The sequence below is a fragment of the Hyla sarda genome, chromosome 1, assembly GCF_029499605.1.
Source record: "Hyla sarda isolate aHylSar1 chromosome 1, aHylSar1.hap1, whole genome shotgun sequence".
NCBI classification, from domain to species: Eukaryota; Metazoa; Chordata; class Amphibia; order Anura; family Hylidae; genus Hyla; species Hyla sarda.
The window spans coordinates 217,592,658-217,611,669 of NC_079189.1; the positions used below are offsets into that span (position 1 = coordinate 217,592,658).

General features: G+C 42.7%; 1 protein-coding gene and 1 long non-coding RNA gene across 9 annotated transcripts in view; one reads left to right on the forward strand and one right to left on the reverse strand.

Annotated features, from left to right (window-relative positions):
• The window catches only part of LOC130363996 (uncharacterized), a 34,594-nt gene extending 21,003 nt beyond the window's left edge, over positions 1 to 13,591 (reverse strand). Inside the window, exons 1-2 of the long non-coding RNA XR_008891885.1 lie at positions 12,212 to 13,591; positions 8,966 to 9,051 (exon numbers count right to left, since the gene is read on the reverse strand). This is a non-coding gene — a long non-coding RNA (uncharacterized LOC130363996). The remainder of the gene's footprint in view (positions 1 to 8,965; positions 9,052 to 12,211) is intronic.
• MAPK10 (mitogen-activated protein kinase 10) overlaps positions 1 to 18,668 on the forward strand; it is a 271,558-nt gene extending 252,890 nt beyond the window's left edge. For 7 of the 8 annotated variants that reach the window (XM_056568752.1, XM_056568753.1, XM_056568754.1 and 4 more), the window contains 2 exons: positions 3,041 to 3,118; positions 15,468 to 18,668. In XM_056568752.1, coding sequence (XP_056424727.1) covers positions 3,041 to 3,118; positions 15,468 to 15,610 — 221 coding nt within the window. In that variant the 3' untranslated portion in view covers positions 15,611 to 18,668. Of the gene's footprint in view, positions 1 to 3,040; positions 3,119 to 15,462 lie in introns of all 8 variants that reach the window. The other variant, XM_056568749.1, reaches the window with a different exon arrangement.
• The last annotated feature ends 344 nt before the right edge of the window (positions 18,669 to 19,012 follow it).

Sequence of the window (19,012 nt, forward strand, 5' to 3'; positions counted from 1 at the left end):
TATTATGGAGAATTTTATGGAAATCATGCAATGTAATCCATTGCTACATATGGTGCCTGTGACTGCATAGTACAGGGCTCCAGGTACCTTGTGTGACTTTATACAGGCCCAAGAAAACAGCTCTGCCAAGAGTAAAGCAGTTTGCATGTTAATCTCCGTTATTTTTTATACATAAAGTACTGTGCAAAAGTTTTAGGCAGGTATGGAAAAAAACAACAAAATGCTAAGAGAATGAACAGAAGAGAAATCTAAATGAAACTAATATTTGGTGGGACCATCCTTTGTGTTCAAAACAGCATCAATTCTTCTGGGTACACCTGCATTAAAGGGGTTATCCAGGAAAAAACTTTTTTTTATATATATATCAACTGGCTCTTGAAAGTTAAACAGATTTGTAAATGACTTCTATTAAAAAATCTTAATCCTTTCAGTACTTATGAGCTTCTGAAGTTAAGGTTGTTCTTTTCTGTCTAAATCCTCTCTGATGACACCTGTCTCGGGAAACGCCCAGTTTAGAAGCAAATCCCCATAGCAAACCTCTTCTAAACTGGGCATTTCCCGAGGCAGGTGTCATCAGAGAGGATTTAGACAGAAAAAAAACAACCTTAACTTCAGAAGCTCATAAGTACTGAAAGGATTAAGATTTTTTAATAGAAGTAATTTACAAATCTGTTTAACTTTCTGGAGCCAGTTGATATATATATAAAGTTTTTTCCTGGAATACCCCTTTAAGGCCGGGATTTTGTAGGATTTTTGTCAGGTGTATGATTAGCTAATTATAACAGGTGATAATGATCATTATTTTCATATGTAGGTTGAAACGCAGTTATTAAATGAAACAAACACAGTTGTATAGAAGGCTCAAAACTGGTGAGGAACAGCCAAACTCTGCTACAAAGATGAGGTTAAGGAAGACGTTGTTGTGTCACAGGTCAAACACCATAGCAAGACTACACACATGGCAAGATTGCACAGTAACAAGACACAATGTAGTTTTACTGCATCAGCAAGTACTCTTTCAGGCAAATATTTCAAAGCAGACTAGGGTTTCAAGACGCACTGTTTTGAAGAGGCACAGAGAAATAGGCAACATTTAGAACCATAGTCACAGTAGTTGGCCAAGGAAACTTAGTGCAGCAGATCAAAGACACATCATGTCAGCTCAGTAGTGGCAGAATCCAGTGTTACCCAGGTAAACCCATCTACAGTTTGGAGAAGTCTGGCAAGAAGTTGTCTTCATGGATAAATTGCAACCAAAAAGCCATGCCTTTGATGCCTTGGAAACAAAGCCAAGTGACTCAATTATGCACGAAAACATAGGAACTGGGGAGCAGAAGGTGCTCTGGACTAATTGGTCATCAGGGGAAAAGAAAGCATGTTTGTCCGGTGACAAAGGACTGGACAGTGGTGCAATAATAAGTGTCTGCAGGTAACATTGAAGCATGGTGAAGGTTTCTTGCAAGTTTTTGGGCTTCATTTGAGCAAAAGAAGTTGAAGATTTGTTCAGGATTAATGGTGTCTTCAATGCTAAGAAATATTTATTCATGGAATACCATTAGGGAGGCATCTGATTGGCTCCAAATTTATTCTGCAGTAGGACTATGGGGGAGATTTATCAATACCTGTGCAGAGGAAAAGTTGCCCAGTTGCCAATAGCAACCAATTAGATTGCTTCCTTCATTTTCCAGAGGCCTTGTTAAAAATGAAAGAAGAAATCTGATTGGTTGCAATGGGCAACTGGGCAACTTTTCCTCGGCATAGGTATTGATAAATCTCCCCCAATGACTCTTAACATACAGCCAATGTCATTAAGAACTGCCTTCAGCATAAAGAAGAACAAGGAGCCCTAGAGGTCATGATATGGCCTCCACAGAGCCCTGACCTAAACATCAACAAGTCTATCTGGGATGAAGAGACAGAATCGCTGGTGATTTTTCCAAGATGTTTGTAACAACCTCCATGCTGAGTTTCTTCAAGTGTGTCTAGAAGAATTGATGCTGTTTTGAAGGCAAACGGTGGTCACACCAGGTATTGGTTTAATTTAGATGACTTTGCACCTTCCTAAAACTTTTGCACAGTACATAGATATATTCAAGGATGAACACAAGGGTGGTTACAGTGTTAAAACCTACCACGTGTTTTTCGTGGCTTTCATATTTCTGCTGTTTTACACCTTTTACCAGCAAATTGCAGACAGCATTACATACGGACAGTAGTGGAGTTAGAGATAAAAAAGAGAAGAGGGAGCGTTTTTGCAGTTTCAGGATCTGCACATAACTGTTAGAAGGTGTAGTTATGTCCAGGTGTGACTAGTCCATTTTATGTGAAAAATTCAACACTGAATATAAATAAATGTGTCACATTGTATCTAAAGGGATTGTCCCATCTGGTTACTTCCAGGTGTTCCAGCTCCTCCAGCCTGTTTGCAGCCGAAGCGGAGACGTTACTTAATTTGCGTAACTCCCATTGACTTTATTGGGAGATGTGCAAACTGTGTAGCCCTGTGGGTAACTCTTTTTGTAAATCCAGGAGTTATGTAAACAGCATGGCTTGCGGGGCCACGACATAATAAGAAGTTGGGTCAACCCCTTTAACTGTGTGTGTACTATATGGAATGTTGTATGTATATTTATTTGTCACAAATTTGTGTATGAACGTGTGTGTGTGAATCTATGCGTATATGGGTATATTTGAATGTTTATTGTATTAGTTTTTTGGGCATTTATTTGCCAGGCAAGTTTGATCTCTAAAGACCCCCCTTTACAAAAAACAACTGTGTGTGCATTTGGGTAGGGGTATTGTCACAAAGGTTTCTTTCAGTATGAAGCAGAGCACCACTCTCCTGTTACTGTTTAGTGCTTACAGTAAAGCAGTATATGACAATACTGGAACAGTAGCCAGAAATAGGAAGTGACATATAAACAGCAATGTTGCCAATATAAACAATAAATGAAAGCTTAAAGGAAAACTATATTGAAGATAAAGGACAAATGATTTCACAGATTAATATCTGTAAGTGTTTTTTATTTTTTATTTACAGAGCTCATCTATAAGGAAGTTATGAACTTTGAAGAAAAAACTAAAAATGGTGTAGTAAAAGGACAACCTTCTCCTTCAGGTACTCTTTGTAAATAGCAATAGTGTTCTCCATTGTAACACTGATTTACCATGAACTATTATTTTTTGGGTGCATAATTATATAATAGGCATAAATGCATTGAGATAGTAGAGAAAGGTCCTATACAGACCAATATATCTCCATGGTAACAGACTACAAATAAATCTTGTGTAGTCTGATCCTACACACTCTTTTTTACCTGTCCCCAACTCTTAACCAACCTACATTCAGTATTAGTTTGATAGGAGGGTCAGACATTGTAGGGTTTGTTTGAAGCTGTTACCATGAAGACACATAGGACTGAATAGGAGTCATAGACACAAAACTATAGGAGATTTGTATTCTGAAAATGTTTCTCAATTCTAGATGCATTATTTTTGGAGCAATCTGTTTTCAGTGGTACCTTTCTATTCATTGAATATTGCATGTTCATCTTGTAAGCACATGATAATGTCCTCATGAAAACACATTTATTACACTGTACACAAGCATTGTTATACATAGCAACCAATCAAAATTCCAAGATTCCTTTGATCAGTTGCTATGGCAATGCCACTAGCTTACGTAACTGATTCAGGTGTGCTTTATCAAAGCCTTTTTCTTTTGATACTGTTAGCTGTGTGCTTTCACAGTTCTTACGACAGGGCAGGAGCCATGCCACCTCACCATCTCTCTGCTATTTTCACTGTATACAGCACTCAACTAAAAGCTTTCGGTTGGGGTCTCAGCAGCTGCGTCCCCCATCAGTCACACTATGGCAGAAGTTGGATAAAAGTTGTGGTCCACATTAATTGTACGGCTGTAATAATGACAGCTGTAAAATTAATAGATGCTTGCAGAAACAGCCATTTTTTGAGTGACCTCATTTTTTCAGCTGTAAGCCCTAACATAGCCTCATAGAGACATGTCCGGCACCTTATTCTGGCTTATTAAAATTCACAGCTTTATTTTAGATCCATAATGCAAGACATCATTGCTATCAAACCTGATACCTAACCGGACTGCCAATCCTACGTGTCTCTGAAGTTGGAGGCGAGAGCTGTGCCCCATACACGAAATTGTGAGGACCCTAGTGTTCAGAAGAACACTTTGCAATCAGACAGTTATCCCTTATCCATTTTGTTCTCTGGATTTCCCCTTTCAGTATAATATATACATCTGGAAATTATGCTAGGACATGACAATTGTAATGTCTCCTCTGGTCAGTTTGTGTATGCTGCACTCTTGCCAGTTTAGTGTTAATGATTCTAGCCATTCAGAACCTAGGTGGGGTTATATCAGGCCTCTAGCCTTTGTGGCCTGGGCTGCTGATTTGACCTGAGTTTTCGTCTCGCCTTGTCTGTGTTTGTGCCGTGGCTTTTTGTCCTGTTATGCTTTTAGACCTGTTATATATTCTTGTTATTCTGTGTACTTAGTTGGTTTCAGTCTGTCCTGTTAGTATCTTGTTATGTATTCTTGGTTGGTTTGTGTTCTTACCTGCTGTTATTTATCTGTTTAGTATCTTCACCCATGTTTAGACGTATTTTAAATTTTGAGTTTCCTCCAAGGTCTTGGTTAGGTCCTGTTTCACACAGTAGTGTGCCCTCTGACTTGGAGACTATTTGGATTTATTATTTTGTGTCTCTCCATTTTATTGGAGTTTTGGTGTTGTAGTTTATCCAGTTACTCCTAGTGTTATACCTGTTAAGATTCGGCAGGCTGGAGGTGGATCCTCTGTGTCAGAGAGGGATTGGCGTGGACCGTGTCGGTGGACCGGTTCTAAGTTGCTACTGGTTTTAACCAGAGCCCGCCGCAAAGCGGGATGGTCTTGCAGCGGCAGTAGCAACCAGGTCGTATCCACCGGCAACGGCTCAACCTCTCTGACTGCTGAGATAGGCATGGTACAAGGGATAAGGCAAGAGCAAGGTCGGACGTAGCAGAAGGCCAGGGCAGGCAGCAAGGATCGTAGTCAGGGGCAACGGCAGAAGGTCAGGAACACAAGCTAGGAACACACAAGGAAAGGCTTTCACTGGCACAAGGGCAACAAGATCCGGCAAGGAAGTGCAGGGAAAGTGAGCTAATATAGCCAGGGAGCAGGTGGAAGCTAATTAGGCTGATTGGGCCAGGCACCAATCATTGGTGCACTGGCCCTTTAAATCTAGAGAGCTGGCGCGCGCGCGCCCTAAGGAGCGGAGCCGCGCGCGCCAGGACGTGACAGCCGGGGACCGGGACAGGTGAGTGACTTGGGATGGGATTCGCGAGCAGGCACGTCCTGCTATGCGAATCGCATCCCCGCCGGCAATGTCATTGCAGCACTCCTGGTCAGCGGGTCTGACCGGGGCGCTGCAGAGAGAGGGACGCCGCGAGCGCTCCGGGGAGGAGCAGGCGTAACAGTACCCCCCCCCCTTGGGTCTCCCCCTCTTTTTGGGACCTGAAAATTCTTTAATCGAGAAGACATCTGAGGACCCGGAGACAGGAGTAGCTTTCTCTCGGCACTTGACTTCAAAGTGTCCAAGATAACGTGGTCCCAGATTAAAACTGGGGACACGGAAGCGGATATACTTGGCGGAGAGCCACACAAAGACAGGAGGACTTCTTCTTTTTTTGTCGGCATGCTTCTTCATCCGGGTTGAGGCTTGTATGAGGGATTTTTGAGTCTTTTTCCAGACGGTGGAGAAGCCCCGGGAAGCCTCATCAACAGCGGGCAAACCAGAAGGCGTGGAAGTGGGGAGGGAGGGAAGAGGGTGAAGCTTGGCACGGGGCAGAGTGTTAACAGGACGGGGGCTATGAGGAGGAGACACAGCATAGTCCTGATAGGCCTTGGGGAGACCAGGTAAAGGAGAAGACACTGAGGTTTGACTGACGGGACTGGGAGCAGACATGAGGCATTTTTTGTGGCAAGAAGTACCCCAGCTCTTGATCTCCCCGGAGGTCCAGTCAAGGGTAGGAGAGTGGCGTTGGAGCCATGGCAGACCGAGGAGGACTTCAGAGGTGTAGTTGGGCAAAACAAAAAGTTCAATTTTTTCGAGATGCAGTTTAATGCTCATGAGCAGGGGTTCTGTGCGGTAACGCACAGTGCAGTACAGACGTAAATTTTTATTTCTGCGGCGAGTCCTCTCTTCAGGGGTCAGGCGAGACCGATCCACTTGCATAGCCTCCTCGGCGGGAGGCACAGGGGTAGATTGCAAAGGATACTGTGAGAGAGGTGCTCCGAGCGGTGTGGCCCATGACAGGGCCTTCCCAGACAGGAGACCACGGCAGAGTCTAGAGTCCCCATCAAATTTGTCCGGCAGGGACAAGCGGGGGTTGGGAGCGGCCGCTCGCTGCGGAGGAGGTGCAGTAGCCGGCTGAGGAGATGGTTGTTGCTGTAGCAGCTGCTGTATCCGCGGTAGCAGCTGCTGTATCTGTGACTGAAGTTGCTATGTCACGGTGGTCAAGTACGACAGCTGGTGATCTCGTTGGGCGATCAGTAGGGATTGCTGGGCGATCACCGTGGAAATGTCGGCGAGACTTGACAGCGGCACCTCAGCGGAATCCATGGCCGGATCTACTGTTAGGATTCGGCAGGCTGGATGTGGATCCTCTGTGTCAGAGAGGGATTGGCGTGGACCGTGTCGGTGGACCGGTTCTAAGTTGCTACTGGTTTTAACCAGAGCCCGCCGCAAAGCGGCGGTAGCAACCAGGTCGTATCCACCGGCAACGGCTCAACCTCTCTGACTGCTGAGATAGGCATGGTACAAGGGATAAGGCAAGAGCAAGGTCGGACGTAGCAGAAGGTCAGGGCAGGCAGCAAGGATCGTAGTCAGGGGCAACGGCAGGAGGTCAGGAACACAAGCTAGGAACACAAAAGGAAAGGCTTTCACTGGCACAAGGGCAACAAGATCCGGCAAGGAAGTGCAGGGAAAGTGAGCTAATATAGCCAGGGAGCAGGTGGAAGCTAATTAGGCTGATTGGGCCAGGCACCAATCATTGGTGCACTGGCCCTTTAAATCTAGAGAGCTGGCGCGCGCGCGCCCTAAGGAGCGGAGCCGCGCGCGCCAGGACGTGACAGCCGGGGACCGGGACAGGTGAGTGACTTGGGATGCGATTCGCGAGCGGGCGCGTCCCGCTATGCGAATCGCATCCCCGCTGGCAATGTCAGTGCAGCGCTCCCGGTCAGCGGGTTTGACCGGGGCGCTGCAGAGAGAGGGACGCCGCGAGCGCTCTGGGGAGGAGCAGGGACCCGGAGCGCTCGGCGTAACAATACCCATTTCCTGAACTTTGCCTTGTCCCTAACATAGGAGTCTGTTTGCTTTGTAGAAATCAATGTATAGATCAGCTCACCTCAAAGCCACAGAACTCAGAACGGAAGGGAATGGACCATTCCCAATTAGCAATGCAGAAAGAGAGAAGGGTTCCAGCTCGTTCTTAGATCTAATAGCCGTCTTTATTCACACGTAGTTACTCAGATCACAGGTACAAGACAGGATGTGACGCGTTTGGGCCAGGTGCTGGCCTTAGTCATACAGGCCAGCGTATGACTAAGGCCAGCACCTGGCCGAAACGCGTCACATCCTGTCTTGTACCTGTGATCTGAGTAACTACGTGTGAATAAAGACGGCTATTAGATCTAAGAACGAGCTGGAATCCTTCTCTCTTTCAGTTTGCTTTGTGTCTAGTTTTGAATTAGTTCTGTGTAATCCAGTTCTTAGTCTATGTTCAGACCAGTGGTGGTTTTGTGTTTGTTCTTGTTATCTATTATTTGCATATCTTGAGTTATAGTGTCTGTCCTCAGTCTAACCTTGTTCATCCCTTGCATCCCTGGATACATTTTGCTCTATATATTTCCTAGTTTACCTCTCTAGTTCATATTTCATATCTGCCGTTTATCTTGTGTTGGTTCATAGGCTGTAGTCTATACGCGATATTCCTGTTACCGTGTTTCCTGTTGCCTGATGTCTGTTTTGTGTTACTTTGTATTCTGTATTCTGGTTTATTGACTTTGTCCCCGACCTATACAATACTTGTTTATTATGTGGACTATCAAGTCCCCTGTACTGTTGTTAGCCGCCAACAGAGCGGTTAAGTAGGCAGGGAAAGAGGTTCAGGGTCAGTTTAGGGCTCACTCTTCCCTGCCTTACATGACATATGTAGGTGACGCTCTATCATGACAAAAATCTTTCATTTGTGAATATTTTGCCTAAAGATTTGTGAAAATAGATATCTGGGGATGTGCATTTTTGATGGTTCCTGTTTTTAGATGACATTTACTGCATATCCTCTAGACCAGTGTGTATAATCCATCTGGAGTGGTTGTAAAGCAGTTATTATATTCATATATCCTAATTTATGTCAGAGTACTGCTGAGTGAACAGCATGTACATTTATTGGACATAGGCCATCTATCACGTTTTTTTATTAGGAAAGTCACTCTAGACAAGTTCTCTGGAAGATGCTTAAAAATGTGTTCTACAGTAAATGAAAAGCAAGCACAACCAGGGCCTTTATATATATATATATATATATATATATATATATATATATATACATATAGAATGCTTAAATCACATCATGAAGTCTATATAATATGTATACTATGGTCAGATTTACTAGCACTGCTCAAGCATATTCCTACTGGTATACCGTATATACTTTTATCTCAATGCACATGATGTCTGCCTTGTTTTTTCTGCCTTGTTTTTAATGATTTTCTCTAATTGTCTAAATCTCTTTGTTCATTTCAATAAAAGATGCAGCGATGTTATCCAGGAATGTGTACACAATCCAATAGAACTGAATATATGCCTTTAGATGAACTAGATTAGGGCCTCTTTTATCAGAGTGTATCAGAATCTGACAGGCAATACCTACATAAATAAACATACTAACATTATGCTTCAAGGCTCCCAACACACATACAATAAGGTTTATTAGCTTCTTCTGAGGTGTCTGTCATTTTGATGGTGGAAAAAGCACTGCAAAACAACAGAATCTATGACTGAGGTTCCAAGCAAAGCCTTTCATGCCAGTGAGCATAGTCTAACAAACTAGCAACCTTCGCTTGTGCATTTTCTCAGGCATCTTTTATTCCCAAGTACCAAATCTCTTGATAGGTTTAAAATTGTCAAAACCAACTAATAACCTCATGACCGTAATGAGCAGCCACTATTTATCAGTTTTGTTTTTTAATACTTACAAAAATGGCATCGTTTCCATTTTTGTACCTCTTTAAATTTATATAAATAAGTGTCTCCCTAAAGTCTTGAAGAGAGAGGATACCCAGCACTCACCAGTAATGCACAGTGAAGATTTATTATGCCATAGTGTAGTACAAGGACGCGTTTCGGCCTATAGGCAGACAGCTGAGGAAGGCTCCCACACCGCAACGTGTCCTTGTACTAAACTAAGGCATAATAAATGTTCACTGTGCATCACTGGTGAGTGCTGGGTGTTAGGATTTGGCAGGCTGGAGGTGGATCCTCTGTGTCAGAGAGGGATTGGCGTGGACCGTACAGGTGGACCGGTTCTAAGTTGCTACTGGTATTCACCAGAGCCCGTCGCAAAGCGGGATGGTCTTGCTGCGGCGGTAGCAACCAGGTCGTATCCACCGGTAACGGCTCAACCTCTCTGACTGCTGAGACAGGCGCGGTACAAAAGGACAAGGCAAGAGCAAGGTCGGACGTAGCAGAAGGTCAGGGCAGGCAGCAAGGGTCGTAGTCAGGGGCAACAGCAGAAGGTCTGGAACACAGGCTTGGGACATACACAAAACGCTTTCTCTGGCACAAGGCAACAAGATCCGGCCATACTGGGAAGGGGAAGTGAGGTTATATAGGTGTGGAGCAGGTGGGAGCTAATTACAGATTGATTGGACCAGGCACCAATCATTGGTGCACTGGCCCTTTAAATCTTAGAGAGCTGGCGCGCGCGCGCCCTAGAGAGCAGAGCCGCGCACGCCAGAACGTGACAACCAGGGAAGGGACAGGTAAGTGGCTTGGGATGCGATTCGCGAGCGGGCGCGTCCCGCTATGCGAATCGCATCCCCGTCGTCAGTGTCAGTGCAGCGCTCCCGGTCAGCGGGTCTGACCGGGGTGCTGCAGAGAGGAGAACGCCGCGAGCGCTCCGGGGAGGAGCAGGGACCCGGAGCGCTCGGCGTAACACTGAGTATCCTCTTTCTTCATTCCTGTGGCTTTACCCCACCTCGTGCACCACTGTAGATTCCACAGAAGTGCCGACATATCCCTATATTAAACTCCCCAAAGTCTAGTCTTCATATTGGTTCCCCTTGTGTTGATTTTTATCTATTTATTTATTTATTACATATAACGTGTTGTTAAGTACTGTAGCTTTAGTGCTTGGACTATGAAAAGAGTTAGCAGGTACTTTTTTGTATTAACTTTATATGTATTGACCTTGTTTTTGTTTGCTATTAGTTTTCTATTCAGTATTGTAACAGTTCCCCCAAAGGTCCACAATAAATGTAAGGCTAGACATGGCTTAAAGGGGTACTCCGGTGGAAACCTTTTTTTTTTTTTTTCAAATCAACTGGTGCCAGAAAGTGAAACAGATTTGTAAATTACCTCTATTAAAAAAATCCTAATCCTTCCAGTACTTATTGGCTGCTGAATACTACAGAGGACATTATTTTCTTTTTGGAACGCAGTGCTCTCTGCTAACATCACAAGCACAGTGTTCCCTGCTGACATCTCTGTCCATTTTAATAACTGTCCAGAGTAGGAGAAAATCCCCATAGAAAACATATGCTGCTCTGGACTGTTCCTAAAATGGACAGAGATGTCAGCAGAGAGCACTGTGCTCGTGATGTCAACAGAGAGCACTGTGTTCCAAAAAGAAAATAATTCCTCTGTAGTATTCAGCAGCTAAGAAGTACTGGAAGGATTAAGATTTTTTAATAGAAGTAATTTACAAATCTGTTTAACTTTCTGGCACCAGTTGATTTAAAAATAAAAATAAAATTTTTTCCACCAGAGTACCCCTTTAATTATAAATATAATATACTTAACCAGTTAAACTGCTGGTTATTCCCTGACTGCTATGAATAAATAATGTATATTCTCATACTTCTTGCAGGGTTTATGTGCCTACCATTACTTTATTTTTCATTCAAATAATATGCAGATTTTTTTCTTTGGGGCATGATAGTAGTCAAATCTCAACCACACCCCTATTATCCACCTTGGCTGTTGTATGAAGAACCATGCGGCTGTTCCCTGCAGTTGGTTACATAATAGTCTTTGGTAACAAGAACAAGCAAAAGCCCCACTTCATGTGGGAAAATGACTTGCTTTTACCAACTTATTTGCATTCAGACTGACCCTGTGCACAGTCACTGTATAAGCAATGGTAATGGTGCCAGCTTCACCCCAAGAACAGTCAAAGTTTGAAAGAAAGAAAAATGTCCTTGTCATCCACCATCTACTGTACAAGATGTTACTTTTTCCTAATGAGCGAGGAATCGCTGAACTGTTACCAAGGACATTTTAATATATTGCCACTCGGTCATTTGTTATTCTAGCAGTGGCATAAGTAGGCACCCATGAGTATCCAGCTATTATGTAGGGGGCTGTGCTGAGATACGTCGTGAACCATTTCTTTCAGTGCACTGGCATCAAAGTCATAGGAGCGGTGCTTTTAAGAGAGCTAAAATATTACAAAATGTCAATTTCTCATACACTCGCTTCTTATTCTTTAGTGTGCAATTTAAAGGCATTTCGGTTCCGTCTTCGAAGCGTTGCTTTCTCACTTTACATGCAGAGTTTGTCTCCATCAAAAGCTTCCAATTATATTCCACAGTGCATTGCTGTTGTTACTAGAGGACTTATTGCATGCTGTGCTTTATTTATCTGGTGCCCTGTGCAGTCTGCGTGCCTCATCTATTGTGCTCAGTGAATTCTCTTCCAGAGGTGCGCATGCATACTAATTCCGCCATTCAGCCAATTAAAACACGCATTCATGACTTCATAATGAAACTTTAAAGAGCCTGTTTAGGGGGGTGTTAAGGGGAGCGCCCCATTAACATTAAATAATTACATTCCGCTAATCTTTATATCTAGTTTCCACAATTCTATACCACAGAGAACAATTACTCCACATTCAGCTCCAAATGTGTGTTCTTACTTTCCTCCCAGCAGTCAGTATTGATGGAGAAATATCTCAGGGATTTTCCCAGAGCAACCAATCACACCTCAGCTTTCACTTTACCTCAGCTCATTAGCTGAGCTGTGATTGGCTGCTGTGGAAACATTTCTACAGTTTTTCTCTCACACAGTTTGATAAATCTGGGCCTTTGTGTCTATATTCGGTTCCTTTTATTATGTTACTGTAAATTAAGCACATATAGCGGACTCGGCAAGTCTGCAGATAATCATCTTTAAGCATTTAAGTATTTTGTAGAGTTCATTTCTTTTAACCATTTAATTTCCCTCCTTTGATCACAGATCAATTTCCTCCCTAACACCCCTTATGCTATATTCCAAGAGTATCCTAAGATCCTGGATCCCAGCATACTTTCTGCAGAAAATCTTCACAATTTACGTAAAGGAGGGAAGGGAATTTGATCTAGTGATCAGTCAGTCGCACTCTTGTGACAACCCGTCTTCTAGAGAATGCAACCTAATTGTTTCCGGCCTTTGGTTTTGTAACTCTTCTGGAAACAGCAGATCTAGATTACACAATACGGGATTATTATGTTTATGAAAGTCCTTTTGCAGTTTGTTAAATGTGAATTTATAAAGTAGGGACACTATGCTGCCGTCTAGATAAAGCATCTCTAAGTTGTTTTTTGGAATGCTTTAAATTCACCGAATACCCGAAACTTTAAGAAATGAAGATTTTAGTAAGCTGCTGTTACCATCCAGGAAAACTCTAGATAGCATTACATGGCCATTGTAGAGGGAATGTACCATCTTATGCCAATCATGCCAATCTGCTCTGCCCTGGCTCATAGATAGGGTCATATGATACCTCTTTTATTAGGTTTACTTTACGAGAATGAACAGAGACATGCTCTGAACATGAAACATATCCCTACATTATAGAATGTTTTTCCTTGGGGATATAAGCCACCATCATAGATGTCTGTCAGCTGTTTGCTCCCTTCTCTACATTAAAAACATATGCAAACTTGGCAGAGTGTGTATGTGTGGGTCAAGATTAATACAGTAGCTGTTGATATTTAGTAAAAAGTCAACTAAAGTGTATGGCCCGTTTTAGGGTAGGGTCACACGTGCCGTATTTTCTTCTGCATATTTTCCTACCCATTGAAATCAATGGGTAGCAAAATACGCAGCTGGTTTTGCTACTTATTGACTTCAATGGGTATAAAAATATGCAGCAGCAAATATGCATCAAAATATGGCCCATATAAAGTGGGAGATATTGTCCTATATTGGTAGGTCAATAGAGCATTACCGTATATACTCGAGTATAAGCCGAGTTTTTCAGCACGATTTTTCGTGCTGAAAACTCCCCCCTTGGCTTATACTCGAGTGAACTCTCAGTCTGTCAATCCCTTCATCAGTGGTCTTCAACCTGCGGACCTCCAGATGTTGTAAAACTACAACTCCCAGCAAGCCCGGACAGCCAAAGGATGTCCGGGCATGCTGGGAGTTGTAGTTTTGCAACAGCTGGAGGTCTGCAGGTTGAAGACCACTGGTATTGGAAGTTATACTCGTGTGTCCCCGCCGCTCCGGACCTCTGGAGGTCCGCAGGTTTCAGACCACTGCGGCCTTGATCATAATCCAGACCCCCCCCCCCCCCCCCTTTGTTTTGTACTCACCTCCCCTTGGCGGGAAGTTAGGTCCGGCCCCGGAGTAGTGACGTTGCCATATATACTGGATATATACTGGAGTACATAGGTGCCATTGTCATTCATCTACTATTGTCTATAAATGAAATAGTCCATCTACAAACCAAGAGCATTGTAATTTCTTTTGTCATTTACTACAACTGTATTTGGTAGGTATTACTCAGTATTAAGTGATGTTATTTACTACTCAAGATAACTAGCCATTCCAGTTACCTGATGCACTGAAGAAACCACGTAGTTGATTATGACTGCCACACTCAGATACACCATAACCCTTACAGATTTAGACCTAGCAAAAGCCAACATGGCGTCAAACACCATCACAATCATTTGTGTCTATTTCATCCTTCACGAGCACTGTCTACTCTGGAAGTCAAATAGAGAAATATATTTAGAAAAATGTAGAAAAGAGCATCATAGCACTTACTCATTAAAACATCAATGCTTTATGGTTTCATTTGAAAAACGGAGCAATGGTAGGTAGATGGATTATCTGAACACCGCATCAGCCGAAGCTGAACGGGGGAAGTAAACGCAACAGTTTAGTGAAGCTGAACGGGGGAAGTAAACGATGGAAGTAAACGGCAACAGTTTCGCGGTCAACACCCGCTTTGCGGGTGTTGACGCGAAACTGTTGCCGTTTACTTTCCCCGTTCAGCTTTGGCTGTGTTCAGATAATTTCATTTGAAAAACAGAGCAAGGGTAGGTGGATGGATTATCTGAACACTGCATCAGCCGAAGCTGAACGGGGGAAGTAAATAGCAACAGTTTCGTGAAGCTGAACGGTGGAAGTAAACGGGGGAAGTAAACGGCTACAGTTTCGTGGTCAACACCGCTTCGTGGGTGTTGACCGCGAAACTGTTGCCGTTTTCTTCCTCCGTTCAGCTTTGGCTGATGCGCTGTTCAGATAATCCATCTACCTACCCTTGCTCCGTTTTTCAAATGAAACCATAAAGCATTGAAGTTTTAATGGGTAAGTGCTATGATGCCCTTTTCTACATTTTTCTATTGCATGAAGTCGTGTTTTTGTCATTTGCACCCGATTGCACTTTATTCCGATCCTGGCTTATATTATTAGGGCATTAGATTGTGAAGATTTTTTATAGATAGTGGTGCCACCCGTATTTCTTCCTGCTGTGCCCAACAGAAATATATACAGTATATTGTTTCCTTTTCTTTGAAGGGGTTGCTGAAGCAAAACAGAAAAACATGGCTGAGTTTTTCAAACAAGAGTGCCGCACCTGTCAATAGGACTTGCTGCAATACAACCCATGGGCAGGTGTTTCTGGAAGGATGCAGCCTTGTTTTCCTGGACAACCTCTTTATCCAAGATTATAAAAACAGCACCGGTTTCTTCCAAAAACAGAACCACACCTGATTGTGTGTGGTATTACAGCTCAGTTCAAGTGACCGGAGCCAAGTTGTAATATTACACACAACCCGAGGAGAGTTGTGGTGCTGTTTTCAGAAGAAATTAGCTCTGTTTTTCTAGGCCTGGATAAATCCTTTAACCTTGTTTAAATTTACTAAGGTTATATTACTTTGTTGTTCATTTTCTTAGCACAGGTGCAGCAGTGAACAGCAGCGAGAGCCTCCCTCCATCCTCATCTGTCAATGATATATCCTCCATGTCCACTGACCAGACCCTGGCATCCGATACAGACAGCAGCCTGGAAGCTTCCGCTGGAGCCCTCGGTTGTTGCAGGTGACTAGCCGCCTGCCTAAGAAACCCTACCTTCTTCAGACGATGATGTGATTGGAAAAGAATCAGTATATCTATATTATTGCAAGAAAGGAAAGAAAGGAAGTAGAAAGTAAAATTATTTCCCTTCTAGCCTGCTTCTCCTACAGAGTTATGTCATGAAGCTAAGCTCAAATGTATATTTAACTTATAGTTGCTCCGCTTTGGTCTTCTGGTTATGCTTATCGCAAGAAAAAAACAAAAAAAAGGAATATTAAAAAAAAAAAAAAAATTCTCTTTGCATACATTGTAAATTTAATGGCTGCAAAACCAGCAAGATCCAGTTATCTTTTCTCATCATGACATGACAAAAATGTGCAGTAACCATTGAAGCGTGTGCGTGTCCGTGTGAACGTATGCGTGTACTGTACGTATTTTTCTCATCGGAATTGTTTGAATATCTGTTTGAAACCCTTCCATCTCTCCAGGTAGATGGATGTAGATAATCTCACACTTGTACATCAGATGTACTGTATACATGCAAGCATATATGTATATTATTAAAAGAAGAAAACACAACTGTACAGTAGTTATTACATAGAGCAGTATATATATAGTATTAAAGGGCCTGTTTTGTGTTAGCTACTTGAATTATCGCTGTAAAATAAGGCTAGTACTGTATGTAAGATGTTTAGTTCATACATTTGTCAAATGATGATAAAGAAAAACAAGAAAAAAAAAAAAAAAACAAAGCAAACTTTGTATTCTACAACCAGAAAGCATCTCTAGCAGAACGGAGCATGACAAAGCGGTGAAAAAAAAATCATACGGATCATGCAACGACACGAACTCTCCAAACACTTCTTCACAGTTCGAATAGCTATTTATTTTTTTACATGCACAATATTTTTTATTTCCGACCAGATGTGCTGAATTAAACCAGCAGTTGAGGTAAAGTAAACTTGTATACAACTGTATATTTTAGTTTTTTTTTCTTTATAAGGGACAGGAGTAGAAATAATGTTGGCTTTTTGCAGTAACCCCTGAGCGAGAGTGGTGGACACCACGTGAAGAGCCTTGCTTAGGTTTGAAGTCACACCTGCTATAGAGAGCAGCATGTAACTTTTCAGTGGCTTATGATTTTGTCACATTGTACATTTTTTTCATAGTTTTAGGTATATTTGGGGAAAGCAGTCTTTTTAAAGTGAAGTGCATTCTGAAAATGGAGCTGACTTGAGATATCTAGTGATCGGAACTGAAGACTTGGTGAGACTTGCCAATGAAATCTTGTTAAGACCAAAAGAGAAGGTGTTGCCCATAGCAGCCAACTACACCCCCCGATTCCGGCTATTTCCATTAATGGGTGGCAATGGACATCTCCTCCACTTTTTGTCTGCAGTAGTAGTCATACATGAGGGCTGTTCTTTCATGCAGTATAATTTGTATATTACGCATCAGGGATGAAATGTATCATTGCTATGTTGTATGTTTTAATCCTCAGGAGAATAACACTTGAGAGTCTTTTCCTGTTTATTGACTGAACATGTTTTGTTAGATGTTGGCATTTTGTGGACTGAGTATATACATCTGCAAAATAAACTTAATTCACGCAAAATAGCTGTCTAATGGAACGAGGCTGGGCATGGTGTAGTATCATTGTATTATGGGTAACACAGATTTGGAGCTTCATCTGTATTTCACACATGGCAGACAACAAAAGAGATGGCTAAGTCTAACCAAACACTTCATTAGATGTTCTGTACAATGGTGTCGGCTTTTAACCTTATTTATGAGAATATACCGTGAAAACAAATTGCATTGTTACATGTGTCTACACATGGACCTAGTGAAAGTAAAGATACCATGGGCCTAATGTATCTTTGGGTTTCACTGGTTCATATATACAATTGCCCAATATAAGAGATACATTAAAGCCTTATGTCACCTTACTCTTACGCTGGGTGCGGGCTTCAGGGGTCGTGACGTCATGATCACAGCCCCTCGTGACATCACGCACCCTCAATGCAAGTATATGGGAGGGGGCGTGGCAGCTGTCACACCCCTCCCATAAACTTGCATTAAGGGGGTGTGGTGTGACGTCAAGGGATGTCACGACCCCCACAGCCAGCGTTCGGAACAAAATGTACCGAATGCTGGGGCAGTGGAGTTCCCCTTTAAGAAGTATCATCCTGCATGTTTTGTGCAGCAACTCACCTATGACATATACCTTTAACACCGTACATGGGGCCAGTATTAAAAAATTATGACAATCCAAGTGATAAAATCGAAAGCATTGTATGCCTGCTTGGTACAGCGGTGCTAATATGTAATATTACTCGCTGTAGTAGATGTCTCCAATGACCTATGGGAGAAAGCTATGGTGGCAATATACAAGTACAGAAACTTTATAAAGAATAAAAGAATCTGTAAATGCAGTAGTTACATTTCAGAACCCACATTAGAATAAATTAAACGTAAGTCTTTCAAACTTTTCATATTATATTATAAGTCCATTAAGATTTTTTTATTTATTTATCAGGGATGTCAAAGTCTTAAAGGAAATGGTAGTAAATATGCCGCACGTACACATGATGAATGGTGCCCTATGAAGCAGCAGTAGGTAGCTAATAGAAAGATAAGGAGAGAAAGACAGACTTGGAAGGAGAGATGTAGAATAATAAAAGGAAAAGCACATATAGATGCACATAGATTCCGGTCCTAGCAACAGTCTACCATTTGTTCTGTGAACTCACATTGTACCCTCTCTATACATGATCTGACTATGGCTTCTTTTACACTGTGTTATGCAGTGAATATAGACATTCATGCTTTGGGGGAAGCACCCAGTATGTACATCCAATGTATGTTTACATAGTGTCCCAAAGTAAAAGGCTGTATACTGCAGCAGATGCTGCTGCATACATCCCAAATGGGTGCCAAAATGACACACGTTTGGCCTCCGTGGGGCATATAGGGGTGTATGGATCTGTATTACACTAAGCAGAGCCTGCTATATACTGCTTAAGGGTACATTCTCACTTAGCGCATACGCAGCGTATTTTATGCTGCGCAAAATCTGAAGAAGCAGCGGGAAATATGCTGCGTATCCCTCGCTCACCATACACATAAGGCTTTCTGGCAGCAGCCCTATGTGTGTAGTGAGTTTTGGAGGCGGAGCCACGTGTCACAGTCACGCTGGCACACTGCCCCTCCTCCAATACTCACTACACACATAGGGCTGCCGCCGGAAAGCCTTGTGTGTATGGTGAGCGAGGGATACGCAGCATATTTCCTGCTGCTTCTGCAGATTTTGCACAGCTGGAAGTAAGCTGCGTATGTGCTAAGTGGGAACGTACCCTAACACAGGGTGTAACCAGCTTATGTAAGTATCACAATGGTTTTCTCTCCTCTAGTTGTGTTTCCCAGCCAG